Source organism: Pogona vitticeps, chromosome 1 (assembly GCF_051106095.1).
Source record: "Pogona vitticeps strain Pit_001003342236 chromosome 1, PviZW2.1, whole genome shotgun sequence".
NCBI lineage: Eukaryota > Metazoa > Chordata > Lepidosauria > Squamata > Agamidae > Pogona > Pogona vitticeps.
Window position 1 is genome coordinate 71,581,352 of NC_135783.1, and position 14,368 is coordinate 71,595,719.

General features: G+C 38.7%; 1 protein-coding gene across 2 annotated transcripts in view; it reads right to left on the reverse strand.

The window, feature by feature from the left end:
• The window catches only part of TIAM2 (TIAM Rac1 associated GEF 2), a 106,036-nt gene that overhangs the window by 57,048 nt on the left and 34,620 nt on the right, over positions 1-14,368 (reverse strand). For both annotated transcript variants that reach the window (XM_078383226.1, XM_020801235.3), the window contains exons 9-12: positions 9,560-9,664; positions 5,174-5,252; positions 3,884-3,976; positions 2,769-3,029 (exon numbers count right to left, since the gene is read on the reverse strand). In XM_078383226.1, the coding sequence (XP_078239352.1) occupies positions 2,769-3,029; positions 3,884-3,976; positions 5,174-5,252; positions 9,560-9,664 (538 nt within the window). The remainder of the gene's footprint in view (positions 1-2,768; positions 3,030-3,883; positions 3,977-5,173; positions 5,253-9,559; positions 9,665-14,368) is intronic.

The window sequence follows — 14,368 nt, forward strand, 5'->3', positions numbered from 1 at the left end:
ATTGGAGATCCTTTTGTCCAACTCCCCAGCCAACACAGAAGTCATTCAACTACAATATCCATAACATAATAGGCCAAAACCAAAAGAAAAATAAGAACAGAAAGAAAAGGAAGGAAGAATGGAAGGAAAAGATCGTGGTACCTTAAAGACTAAGTGTTATACAGTATTTTAATGTGAAATTTTGTGGACAAGTCCACTTCCTCAGACTTGTCCACAAAAGCTTACATTAATCTGCCACAACATATTTGTCTTCTTTATTTTTTTAGTTTGTTTTTGGACTGATATGCTAGCACCGACTAACCTGGCTACTCTTAACACTACATAGTATCAATAACAAGTTGACTTTACAGCCTCTGCTTAAAGATCTTGGGCAAAAGAGAGCTTGCCATGCTTCAAGGCAATCTGTTCTACTCTGGTACACTTAGGAAGTTTTCCAAAAACGTTTAGCTGAAAGCTTGTGTCCCATTTCCATCTCTTAGTTCTAGTCCTTCCACAAGTTTCTAACAACTAGTTTTAGCCTTTCTGCTCATTAGTTCTTTACATGAAAAACAAAAAAAATCCTCCATCTTCTGAAAAACATCTGTTCAAACCTTTAACTCTCTCCTGCCTAAACGTAACAAGCTCTTTAAGTGATGGTTCACAAGATTTGGTTTTCACACCCTTCCCTACTGTGGCCATCTTCTTCTGGGTTTGCTCTTTGTCAGTATCATCCTTGAAATGTGGTGTCCAGAACTCCACATAAGAAGTACTCCAGATGCCACCTGACAGCAAAGAAGGGAGTGAAACTATTACGCCTCCTGATTGGGATACACAAGGCTCTTTCTGTTGATACCATCTAAGGTTGTGTTAGCTTTCTTTCTGTCAGCATTTACTCTGCCATTGTAATGAAAAATGAGTAGACTTTTAGCAAATATTTTCAAGCTGGTGAAGAAAAATGATCTCAGACAGTTATTTAATTTATACCCTAAAAACCCTTGCTTCCTTTATCAACCATATGAATCACTTCTCCAGGAATGACAAACAGTACTTACAATTACCTAGGTTTAAACCAGATGCCCAATGACAAATGTGCATAATCCTGAAATTTTTTTGTTTTTAAAGAAAGCAAAAAAGTAGTTTATTTGATTAAAAGAGTGATGGAGGGAAAGATGTTCAACTTTTTACCCATGGTCTATTTTTACTAATCAAAAAAATCACCATCACATCTCAAAATAAGGGAAATTATACATAGACAAGCACATCTATTCATTTTGCCAGTGAATAGAAAAGGAGCTTTGAGAGCAATTTTGAGCAGAAAAAATTTAGCAAAACATCCACCTGTGAATGGTGGCTATTCAGTCCCTTAGAATGCAGGAAGTGTTTTACACACACACACACACACACACACACACACACACACACACACACACACACACACACACACACACACACACACACACACACACACACAAGTACATACAAAATTTGAAAACAATGCAAATTACAGTGGTGCCCCACAAGACGATGTTAATTCATTCCATTGAAATCGCTATCTTGTGAAAACATCATCTTGCGAAAAGCGTTTCCCCATTGGAATGCATTGAAATCTGTTTAATGCGTTCCAGTTGGGAAAAATTGTTGTCGTCCAACAAAAAATCGTTCATAGGGAAGCCATTTTGCAAAGTACCGATCAGCTGTAAAATCGCTGTCTTGCAAAAAACGGAAGCACCGATCAGCTGTAAAAATCATTGTCTTGCGAAAAACAGTCTGCGAAGCATGGACCAAATCATCATCCAGCGAAATCCCCCACAGGAAAAACAGTTTTGCAAATTGCTATAGCGATTGCAAAACATCATCGTCCTGTGGATTATCCGTTTTGCAGGGCAATCGTCTAGCGGGGCCCCACTGTACTTAAATTCTAAACCCACCTACTTGGGAGTGAGTCATGTTAGTTTCAGTGGAACACAGCTCACAGTATACTCTTGCAGTAGCAGGACTGATGCTGGTACAATTCTGTCCATAAATTGTGATGCTCGAGCCACATGGTTAGGACTACAATTCAATATTAAATATTCTCCTCCCCTTTTTTAAAGTTTACCAGCTTTGCTTGCATGAGTGACTTCTGCCAGAACTACACAGGTGCTGTTTTATAGAGCAAATTATTACACAGAGAAAACATCCATGTTGTCTGAGTGGTAAGAATGCCACTGGGACACTATACTGTCCTCTTACCCTGGGGTTTTCCTCCCACTAACATACACTGTAAGGTACAAAGGGCCTTTATGAAGGGCACTGCAAGTAGTTTACCCCCAGAGTTTTAAGTATTGTATTGCCTTCCCAGCTTATCAGTCTAATAAACTGCATTAAAGAGACATACATCAATATTCTATAGAAGGCAAGTGATACTATTGCCTTCTTTAGAAGGGAAGTTAAAGGAAGAATGTATGTTATCAAGTTAGTACCTGTTTATAGAGGTCTTCAGATGCTGGAAATCTCATGAGGCCTTGGTGAATCTCAAAATATCTTCCCATAACTTAGCCTAATAACTAGCAACAATTTATTCACTATACCCTTTTTGTATTAAAAAGAATGCTGCTTCATTAGTGTTTACAATTTTTTTAAAAAATGTTTGTTTCAGTTTATCTTCTAGCACTCTTTTCCAGAAAAAAAAAGTAAAATCAGGTGATAATAAAAAAATAATTATCTCTGGCTTTTTTTTAACATACAATAAATACTGATTAAGGGGGGGGGGACCACATATAACCTGAGAGAAACTGCCAGCCTCTCACCTTTTGCTGTATTCTTTTTGAAGTTATCCAGAAATTCCTCCAGGAGTTGCGACTGGTTGGGAGGGGGCAACACATTTTTTGCTTCCCTGGAAATGTCACCATCCGACCAAGCTGTGCATAATGTCCCCTTATGGCTGCTGAGATCTGTAGTCAAAGTTAGCTTCACACTTTTCTCAGAGAATAATAACTCCATCTGTCTGAGGTCAAGATCAGATACAGACTCTCCATTTATAATCAAGATTTCATTGCCAACACGTAACCCTGGGAGCATGAGAAAGAGAATACGGAACAAGAGTGATTGTCAGTAGGCTCACCAGCAGTCAATTCTGGTAAACAAGCCATACTGCATTCTCCAAATATTTACCCCTTTCATTGTCTTATTACCTGAATGTTTATAGAATGTAATTGGATGAAAAAAAAATGACTCCAATAAATATTTTGTCAAAGTTGGTAACGTTGCACTAAAAAAGTATTTTTTTTTCTTTTCACTGATTTTATTTATATCAAAGAGGAATAATGCGCTGATAATATAGTTTATTGTGAAAATGCCACAGTAAAATAAATTTAGTATCTAACAAAATAACTCTAGACATATCTGCTTGAAATGTAGCGCCATTAAATTCAGGGCAACTTTCTCCCAGGCGAGTATGTACAGGGACTGAAGTCTAAATCACTGCTAACAATGTTCAACATAGACATTTCTCCTTGTACATATAATTTTCTTCTTCTTTTGTCTTCGCATATCACACACTGCAAAATAAGCAACAACTAGGGATGTGCCATTTAGATTTTTTGGTTTCCCAAAATTCTCCAGAAACTCCTAAGCAGAATTCTTGGAGTTCTAGCCACAAATCCATATCTATGGACATCTTCAGATATCTGTATTTCACTCACCCAGAGCCAGGCCTGTCTCTGAGACTCCATACCTGTCTCAAACCTCTACATCCTGTTGTTAATGTACCAAAATGAAAACTGCCACACTGCTTTGTTGACACTGTAGTTCCTCAGGAGGAACCTTCTATAGAGCCTTAAGGGCAGTGAGACTACAAATCCTAGAAGTATGGGAAGTCTAATGAGGTTCATATAGCATTTAACAGAGATGAGGCAATACTAACCTTCTCTGTAAGCGATCCCATCAGGAAGGACATCACTTATTAAGATACGGTTGAGATGCTGATGTTCATCAACTTGCGCAGTTACTGCAAATCCTGAAATTTTAAAAGAAAATGCTGAATATTTTTTTATTACTGGCATGGCATAGATTTCCAAGGCTATTACAGCATGGAGGTTGGTATCATTTTGAAGGGTGCACAACAAGTCTTGCATTGTCTGCTACAGTTTCTGTTGGTCCCACCCCAGCACTTGGAATGCCATGTTTAAAAATTAATTTATTCTTGTCAATAATTACAGATTGGAAGATCAATACTTTGTTGTTAATGTTGGTGGTAAAATTGTTTAGTTGTTGAATGAGGGTTAACTAAGCTGTTGATTATACAGTAGTGTTAGCTCTGACATAATGGTATTTACTGAGAATGGCATGGTAGGTTGACACTGACTCCTAGTGGCACCTTTGTTATTAGCTTCTTTGGAAGTGTTCTTTTGGTCTTTCAAAGTTAGTATCTGGCACTTCTTTTGGACTACACATGCCTTAATATTGTTGTTTGTTGCAGATGATGGAGTCCTACACAACTACAAACTGTTAAGGATTTTTGTTCTAAAGCATTTCATCCTACAGCCTGTTCTACTATGTTCTGTCACTGATCTACATCACCCTTTTCCCCCATCATCACCTACTTGCATCAACTAGCTATTTCTTTCTGTTCCACAATTACTCACTATACATATTACTTCCATGGAATTTGAAAGAAATAACTGTTTTTAAAAAATGAGTACAGGGCATCATTTTACTCTGAGTTAATAAGCAGATGAAGAAGATTTGTATTTAATACTTTACAAATATAATGCAACTCATTGGAATTGCTCGGTTAACAAAAAGCACAGCATAGAAATAAACTTATTGCCCTGTCCAACTCTAACATTGTTCAGCACTTTCTCCCTGTCAGTCTTCAATCCAGCAGCCTGATCACAAAAAATTAACACATGAGCGTCACTTTTCTTAATGGCTCCTCTTCCAGTTAAGATCAGGTTCAAGGTTGAACTAGACTGTTTTCACCATTCACACTGCTTTCCATGAACTGCACTCAATAACTCAGGCACCTGTTCAGTACAAAAATGCCAATGCATTCCACAATATTAGAGGTGTAAAAAAATGAAAGCATCTTGCCCGGAAGCTTAGAATCTGAAGAAAACATAAGGGAATGAAAGGGAAACCAAGAGAAATAAAAAGAAAACATAGACTAAATAAAGCAAAAGTGACACCTAGATTTCAGAATATGCAGACTTACCAAAATCAGTAACACCCTCTGTCTTCGTAAGATGCACATGATAAATGCTTAAAGGAAAAATTTCTATTTCATTGTATATCTGCAAGAGAGAAATATTATCTGACACTGAAAGCTCAGGAGATACACAGCTGCAAATTCAACTTGTGGTCATGCACAGCTGTCACCATTAGGACCGCCTGTATCACTAGGCAAAGTGACTTAAGATGACAACTTCTGGGCACCATTAAAAAGCAACAAAATGCTTTTTAGTTTTTTTTATTCAGTGGCTGAAACCCTGTCATGTTGCTATGCAAAAGGTGTAACTTTTGGATATGAATCACCTCAAGGTAAGAAATCGCCACAGACATTATTTTATGCACACTGAATTACCTGAGTCAGTACACAGCAAATAATGCCTAAGGGGTTTCTTAACTTGAGGCAATTTGCAATACAACAGGATTTCAGTCATTATCTTTTAATGATGTTTCCATTTGAACTTTGTCCCTCATGCTAAACTATCTCATGACTAGTATATCTACCCCTTCATGGATTGCTGCCTTGTCGTGGTGAGGGGGCTTGAGTAACTCAGAGAAGCTATGGGCTATGCCGTGCAGGGCCACCCAAGACGGACAGATCATAGTGGAGAGTTCTGACTAAACGCAATCCACCTGGGGTAGGAACTGGCAATTCCACTCCAGTATCTTTGCCAAGAACGCCCCATGATCAGAAACAAAAGGCTAAAAGATATGACGCTGGAAGATGGGACCCTCAGGTCAAAAGGCGTCCAACATGCTACTGAGGAAGAGCGGAGGACAAGTACAAGTAGCTCCAGAGCTGATGAAGTGGATGGGCCAAAGCCGAAAGGATGCTCAGCTGTGGACATGCCTGGAAGTGAAAGGAAAGTCCGATGCTGGAAAGAAAAATACTGCATAGGAACCTGGAATGTAAGATCTATGAACCTTGGGAAGCTGGAGGTGGTCAAACAGGAGATGGCAAGAATAAACATCGACATTCTGGGCATCAGTGAAGTAAAATGGATGGGAATGGGTGATTTCAACTCAGATGATTATCATGTCTACTGTTGTGGGCAAGAATCCCGTAGAAGGAATGGAGTAGCCCTCATAGTCAACAAAAGAGTGGGAAAAGCCGTAATGGGATATAATCTCAAAAATGATAGAATGATGTCAATACGTATCCAAGGCAGACCTTTCAACATCACAGTAATCCAAGTTTATGCACCAACCTCCATTGCTGAGGAGACTGAAATTGAACAATTTTATGAAGATTTACAACACCTTCTAGAACTGACACCGAAGAAGGATGTTCTTCTCATTCTGGGGGACTGGAATGCTAAGGTAGGGAGTCAAGAGATAAAAGGAACAACAGGGAAGTTTGGCCTTGGAGTTCAAAATGAAGCAGGGCAAAGGCTAATAGAGTTTTGCCAAGAGAACAAGCTGGTCATCACAAACACCCTTTTCCAACAACACAAGAGGCGACTCTACACATGGAAATCACCAGATGGGCAACATCGAAATCAGATTGACTATATTCTCTGCAGCCAAAGATGGAGAAGCTCTATACAGTCAGCAAAAACAAGACCTGGAGCTGATTGTGGCTCTGATCATCAGCTTCTCATAGCAAAATTCAAGCTTAAACTGAAGAGAGTAGGAAAAACCACTGGACCACTCAGGTATAATCTAAACCAAATCCCTTACGAATGCACAGTAGAAGTGAAGAACAGATTTAAGGAACTAGATTTGGTGGACAGAGTGCCTGAAGAACTTTGGATAGAGGCTCGTAACATTGTCCAGGAGGCAGCAACAAAAACCATCCCAAAGAAAAGGAAATGCAAGAAAGCAAAGTGGCTGTCCAACGAGGCCTTACAAATAGCAGAAAAGAGAAGGGAAACAAAATGCAGGGGAGATAGGGAAAGTTACAGAAAATTGAATGCAGACTTCCAAAGAATAGCAGAGAGAGAGAAGAGGGCCTTCTTAAATGAACAATGCAAAGAAATAGAGGAAAATAACAGAAAAGGAAAAACCAGAGATCTGTTCAGGAAAATTGGAGATATTAGAGGAAAATTTTGTGCAAAGATGGACATGATAAAAGACAAAAATGGAAGGGACCTCACAGAAGCAGAAGACATCAAGAAGAGGTGGCAAGAATACACAGAGGAATTATATCAGAAAGTTTTGGATATCCCGGACAACCCAGACAATATAGTTGCTGACCTCGAGCCAGACATCCTGGAGAGTGAGGTCAAGTGGGCCTTAGAAAGCCTGGCTAACAACAAGGCCAGTGGAGGTGATGGCATTCCAGTCGAACTATTTAAAATCCTAAAGGATGATGCTGTTAAGGTGCTACATTCAATATGCCAACAAGTTTGGAAAACTCAACAGTGGCCAGAGGACTGGAAAAGATCAGTCTACATCCCAATACCAAAGAAGGGCAGTGCCAAAGAATGCTCCAACTACCGGACAATTGCACTCATCTCACACGCCAGCAAGGTTATGCTCAAAATCATACAAGGTAGGCTTCAGCAGTATGTGGACCGAGAACTCCCAGAAGTACAAGCGGGATTCCGAAGGGGCAGAGGAACTCGAGACCAAATTGCCAACATGCGCTGGATTATGGAGAAAGCCAGAGAGTTCCAGAAAAACATCTACTTCTGCTTCATTGACTATGCAAAAGCCTTTGACTGTGTGGACCACAGCAAACTATGGCAAGTCATAAAAGAAATGGGCGTGCCTGACCACCTTATCCATCTCCTGAGAAACCTATATGTGGGACAGGAAGCAACAGTTAGAACTGGATATGGAACAACGGATTGGTTCAAAATTGGGAAAGGAGTACGACAAGGCTGTATATTGTCACCCTGCTTATTTAACTTATATGCAGAATACATCATGCGGAAGGCTGGACTGGAGGAATCCCAAACTGGAATTAAGATTGCAGGAAGAAATATCAACAACCTCCGATATGCAGATGATACCACTCTGATGGCGGAAAGTGAGGAGGACTTAAAGAACCTTGTAATGAGGGTGAAAGACGAGAGTGCAAAAAACGGTCTGAAACTCAACATCAAAAAAACTAAGATCATGGCCACTGGTCCCATCACCTCCTGGGAAATAGAAGGGGAAGATATGGAGGCAGTGACAGATTTTACTTTCCTGGGCTCCATGATCACTGCAGATGGAGACAGCAGCCCCGAAATTAAAAGACGCCTGCTTCTTGGGAGGAAAGCAGTGACAAACCTTGACAGCATCTTAAAAAGCAGAGACATCACCTTGCCAACAAAAGTCCGAATAGTCAAAGCTATGGTTTTTCCTGTAGTGTTGTATGGAAGTGAGAGCTGGACCATAAAGAAAGCTGACCGCCGAAGAATTGATGCCTTTGAATTGTGGTGCTGGAGGAGACTCTTGAGATTTCCCTGGACTGCAAAGAGAACAAACCTATCAATTCTAAAGGAAATCAACCCCGAGTGCTCATTGGAAGGACAGATCCTGAAGCTGAGGCTCCAGTACTTTGGCCATCTCATGAGAAGAGAAGACTCCTTGGAAAAGACTTTGATGTTGGGAAAGTGTGAAGGCAAGAGGAGAAGGGGACGACCGAGGATGAGATGGTTGGACAGTGTCATCGAAGCAACCAACATGAATTTGACACAACTCCGGGAGGCGGTGGAAGATAGGAGGGCCTGGCGTGCTCTGGTCCATGGGGTCACGAAGAGTCGGACACGACTAAACGACTGAACACAGTATATCTACGCCTTGGAGAGGGGTATAGGAAATGTTGTGCACATTATCTAAGAGTTATTCTCAGGTTCAAAGTAGATATAAATGGGAAGCTTCAGGACTGCTGCTCCATTATGTTGTGCTAACTGGGCCTCATGTTGTCTAATTTTTGTTTGTTGCAGTTGGATTTTATAGTTCTTTCCTTTTATTTCCGTTATATCATTGTTTTTAAATGTACACCACCCAAAATAGTACTGTGCAGTAATGAAGCGGTAAATAAATAAATTTGCATGCCCTGTTGACATATATAAATGTGACATCTGGTCCCTACTCCTATATAAAACAGGGATTTTTTAAAAAGTAAAATTGACTGAATTTATCTGTAGCATTCCAACTCAAGCTAAAACTGAGGGTTAGCCTCCAGTGGTGTTCCTCTCCTGTGCCATCCTTACCATCTTTTGTCCCATTTTCCATCAAGTAGAGTTAAGTAATCCAGAGACACATATTTTCTAGTTTTACAGGTCACTTTGTCTGGAGCAAATTAAAACTCTTTGATTTTACTTATTCTGCGAAAGAATTTCTTGGCAGCACATGGACAACATTTAGCCTAAACCAGGAATAGCTGGGGGCACCACTGTTCATCAGGAAAAAGGTTAACCTCTGCTGCATGACTTGCCTGGTCTTGTATGTATTCATATGGTTCAGGAACATATTGCTCAACATTTTCCCCAATATGCCTTCGGAGTTGTAAGCCACAGTGTTTTGGTTCCAGGTGCTTAATCTAAAGAATAAAAAGAAAGTATTTGTAAGCAGTGCAGTTTTTGTTGCTTTTAAAAATCAAGAGGTAGTTAATATTACTTTCTGTGTATAAAATTAACCAAAGAGTAAAATGTGTAAATAAACTTTTAAATCTGTGCTCTACCTCAATCTACACTGGCATCTGTTCAGTTTCTACAGATCTTCCAGATGGCTTCCTTCTATATGTGTTATAAAAAGGAACATACATAAAATACTGTACATGTGTGTAAATAGGCTGTTAAGAGAAAGGTGTTGGCTAGTATTCCACTTTTTACTGCCAATTTCCTCTGAATTCATGTGCTTATATGCCACAAGATGTGACACCTCCTTCAGGTTATTGGGTTAGAATGAAATATTAAAGCAACCTGATACATGTCCTTGAAGATGAAAAACTAACACTCCACTGATCTTTCTTCTAACATTACACTACACGAGTGACTGTATATCCATTGGTACTAAAGGTTGAATCCATGGTACCCTTCTATCCACAGGGAAGGACCTTTGATTCACCACAGAGAACCACAACTGGAAGAGGAGGATCCTCTTTCAGGCTTCTATCAACACACAATTGATGGAGCCACCAAACCCCGCAGAGCAAATGGAGAGGAATGTAGGGAGGAAATGGTGAAACTCATTTACCCCTTTCATTTGTGGACACTGTGAGTGTCCTTTCTATGAAGGGAACTTCATTTTCACAATCTTAGGACACTGAACACCTTTTCAAGAGGATCAATTACCAAGAGGAGCACAATTTTGAGAGGCAAGCAACATTTTAGTTTATCTGATTTTAACACACCTTGCTTGGTTATGTTACAGAGGTAAAGAGGCAGGACAACCAAGAAAGAAACAGGTAACAATAGGCAAACAATACCTCAAAACAGCCTCCAGTTCTGCATAATATGAATTAATTGGTCAGCTATGATCTGTTGCAGAAAATTTTACATTCAAAAAAGTACCAAAAAGTGATTGCCATAAAAATTTCAACAGATGGTGATAGTGACTATGCCCACTGTAAACAGGAAACAATTTTAGTCACAAAATCTCAGTGAACATTTCCTTGAACAAATTGATCAGGAAAGTTTCTTTGTCTCCTCAATAAAGCTAGGATAGGCAAGATTTCTTTTCTGATCAGGGCTGTCTTGCCTCAAGTGTTACAAGCTGTATATCACCAGTGATCAAGGCTGAAGCCCCCAGTGGGGCCATAGCCACCGGTAGGCAACCTCACTTCTTTAATCTCTTTTTCTCTGCCACTTCTTTTTCTCCCCCAGGATGCTGTGTGGGACAAGTCACACTTGTAAAAATCTTAATTGATTGCTCACAAAGACCTTTAGAAATTAGATGGAGGCTGTCGTGGAATCAGGGCAAGGGCTATGGGTTTTCCATCCCTGAATGACAGACTAACTTACAAAATCTTCAGCAAATTACAATCAGTAAAGATATCAACACACTCAGTTTTGCCTCAATGTAATTTTCTTAAAGCCTACCATTTCACATGACATCATCCATTCTTTAAAAAGCATGAGTGTGACATCATTGTATTCACAATGTTAAGTTTTTGCTTTCTTTATTTTACATTTGCTAAGAAAGACTCTAGCGCCTGCTCAGCGTACTAGAAATGTTCCTTCTCCAGACCTCACAAGTTCAACCCTAGAGTCTTTATCTCAGTGGTGATATGAGATGTGCCCATGCACTTCTTTCTTAAAGTCACCTCATTCCTTTGAATGTGTGGCTTTGATAAAGACGTCCTAGTGTTTGAAACCACAGTCTCCCATGTTGCCTGAACAAAGAAATGATAGTTTAAGAAATCAGATCCTAGATGCACACTCTGCTTTTGAAGACACTTTTTAAGCCATAGTTTCTTGCTTCAGTCATCACAAGACTGTATATTACAATGCAATTGTTTTTATAAATATCTGATCTTCCTATTTCTTTGCATTGTATGTGTCAATATATTTTCCATGCTTTGATAGTTATCTATATGACTATTTATCAGCAAATCCATCCAAAGTTTGGTCATTCTTCTTCTTGAAGCTAAATATTAAGGAACCTAGAGATCTTTCTGTTATTGAAGTTTTAAAATGACATGGGACTGCGGAAATCCCTCAGCTGATCCTATCTCACAGATCCAGTCAGATGGCTTAGATACATAAAAGCGAAGGAGATTTAGGCAGTCTGCTCCTGTTGCCAGATAGCTTTGAGCCACACACAAATATGCACAACAAATACAAAACCCTCAAACATCACATTGTGCTAAAGAATGAAGATGCCCAGCACTCACCAGAGAAGTATGGAAATGTAAGAAAAAAGAACCAGGAAAGATGTAGCAGAAAGGAGTCAGCATTAAGAGACTGCTTATGAAAAATATTAAAAAAATATATTCAGAAATGAAAGGAAGACAAAACAGAAAAAAAGTTTAATTGAAAAAGAAATAAAAATAAAGTGATAAAATGATATATATATAAAAGAAAAACAGTTTAAGGTAGTTTTTATAAATAGATATTTCACCACAATTTAAGTTCTATGTTTTTATGAATCTTATACAGAGGATTCTTCTCTGAGGAGTTACTTGTCCAAATACTGTAGTAATATTTTTCTCAGAAATTTTTCCTCCAACATTTAAGTCTCCCATACCACCTAGTGGCCATCCAAATATTGCCCATAATTACTTGCCTTTTCCATTCCTTATTACTCCATAATATTAAAAATATAAATGATAAAAACAGTATAACGGTGGCAGCAGCAACAGCAGCAGTGCACAGTTTCATAGTATGCTGGTTTAATTCCACCAGAGCTTATTTACTGTTATCATCAAATACCAGGAAAAGGCTCAGTTTTAATTTTCTTTATTCTACTATCAAGCTATAGGTTGGCTGGCTGACTCAGTGGTTTAAATATCTGCCTGTGGAGCCAGAGGTTGGGAGTTTGATTCCCTAGTGTACCTCCTGGGAGAAAAGCCAGCCTACGTGGCTTGGGAAAGCTGTCCAGAAGAAGAGAATGGTAAACTATTTCTGTGTATTCTCTACCTGGAAAACTCTGAGAAGAGTCGCCATCAGTCAGAATTGACTTGATGGCACACAATTATTATTATGATACTGACATACAGTTATTTACAATTATGTCCCATCAGGTCAACTCCGGTGTATGGAAACCCTTTCCAGGCAGTTACAGACAGTAAGTTTCATGCACAGCTTCCCTATAAAACAAGGAAAATGGGCACCTTATTATACTCAGCTGTCTTAACTGTAAAAGAAATGAGGAGGTTTTTTTGGCAGAGGACTGACATGCCTTATTTGCTGGAGTTAAACTGATCCATAAAATTAGCTAGGCTAAACTACCATTACTAGTGAAATGCATATAATAAGCAGGGAATCAGCAAACATTAGTGTCAGAACCAAACTTCTTGCTGTTCCCCAACAAGCTCTATTTCTGAGCCTCTGCCTCAGAAGTGATACAATTACATACCTGAGCAAACTCAGGTTCTATAAAATCCAATTATGTGTGTATGTGTGTGTGTGTATGTATATGCATATGTGTATATGTATATGTATGTATGTGTGTATATATATAATATATACACACACACATACTGTATATATATATATGTGTGTGTGTATGTATATGTGCATATGTATATGTATATGTATGTATGTGTATATATAATACCTACACATATATATACAGTATATACAGTATATACAGTATATACAGTGTGTGTATATGTATGTGTGTATATACATACATACACACACACACACACATCCTGACATTTCACCAAGAAATGCTTCCTATACAAAGAAACTTTCCATTTGATCCAATATGCTATTTCAGTGGCAGTACTTAGCTTTCTAAATCATCTAGTTATGACAGTACCCTTTGGGTTAAAATCTCTCATACTCTTGCTTTACCTTCTGCCATAGCATATTATATTGTGAAAAGACTACGTACAGTTTTAATATCAGTTTTAATACACAAATCCTCTTGTGCAGTCACGCCAGCAAAATACATATACTGTAGTGTACCATTTGGAAGCAAATGCCTCAAGTTAAGGAATCACTATATACATTACCTGTTTCACACTGAGTTATACAACTTATACACATGATGGACACCCATATAAATGGATTTATTAATTAATTACTAAATGCAATGCTTATCCTGTTGTTATGTTGTTCACAACTACTGGGCCCTCCTTTCATAACAAGGCTCAAAGGTAAAAACTGCTCATATCAGTATCCTATTGAATTAGCACATTTGGGTGCTCCACTGCCTTCTTTTACTTTTATACATACAGTGGATATAAAAAGTTTACACACCTCTGTTAAAATGTCAAGTATCTGTGATGTAAAAGATGAAACAAAGATAAATCATTTCAGAACGTTTTCTACCTTTAATGAGACCTATGAACTGTACAACTCAGTTGAACAACAAACTGAAATATTTTAGGTGGAGGGAAGTATATATAAAATAGTCTTTAAGGTGCCACCTGTTTTTGTGTTTTCTTTCCTTCCTCTTTAGTTTTTTTCTTTTACAAGTCAATATATAACAGATAATGTCTATTGTGAGTTCCTCATTTGCCTCAAATGCCTGTCTAAAGAGACAGATTGTTAATTGTTGCTAAAGGGATAAAAAGGAGGATAAAAGGGAGGGGGGGCAACGTAACCTCCCAAAATTTGCTGTCTTCCTTTCA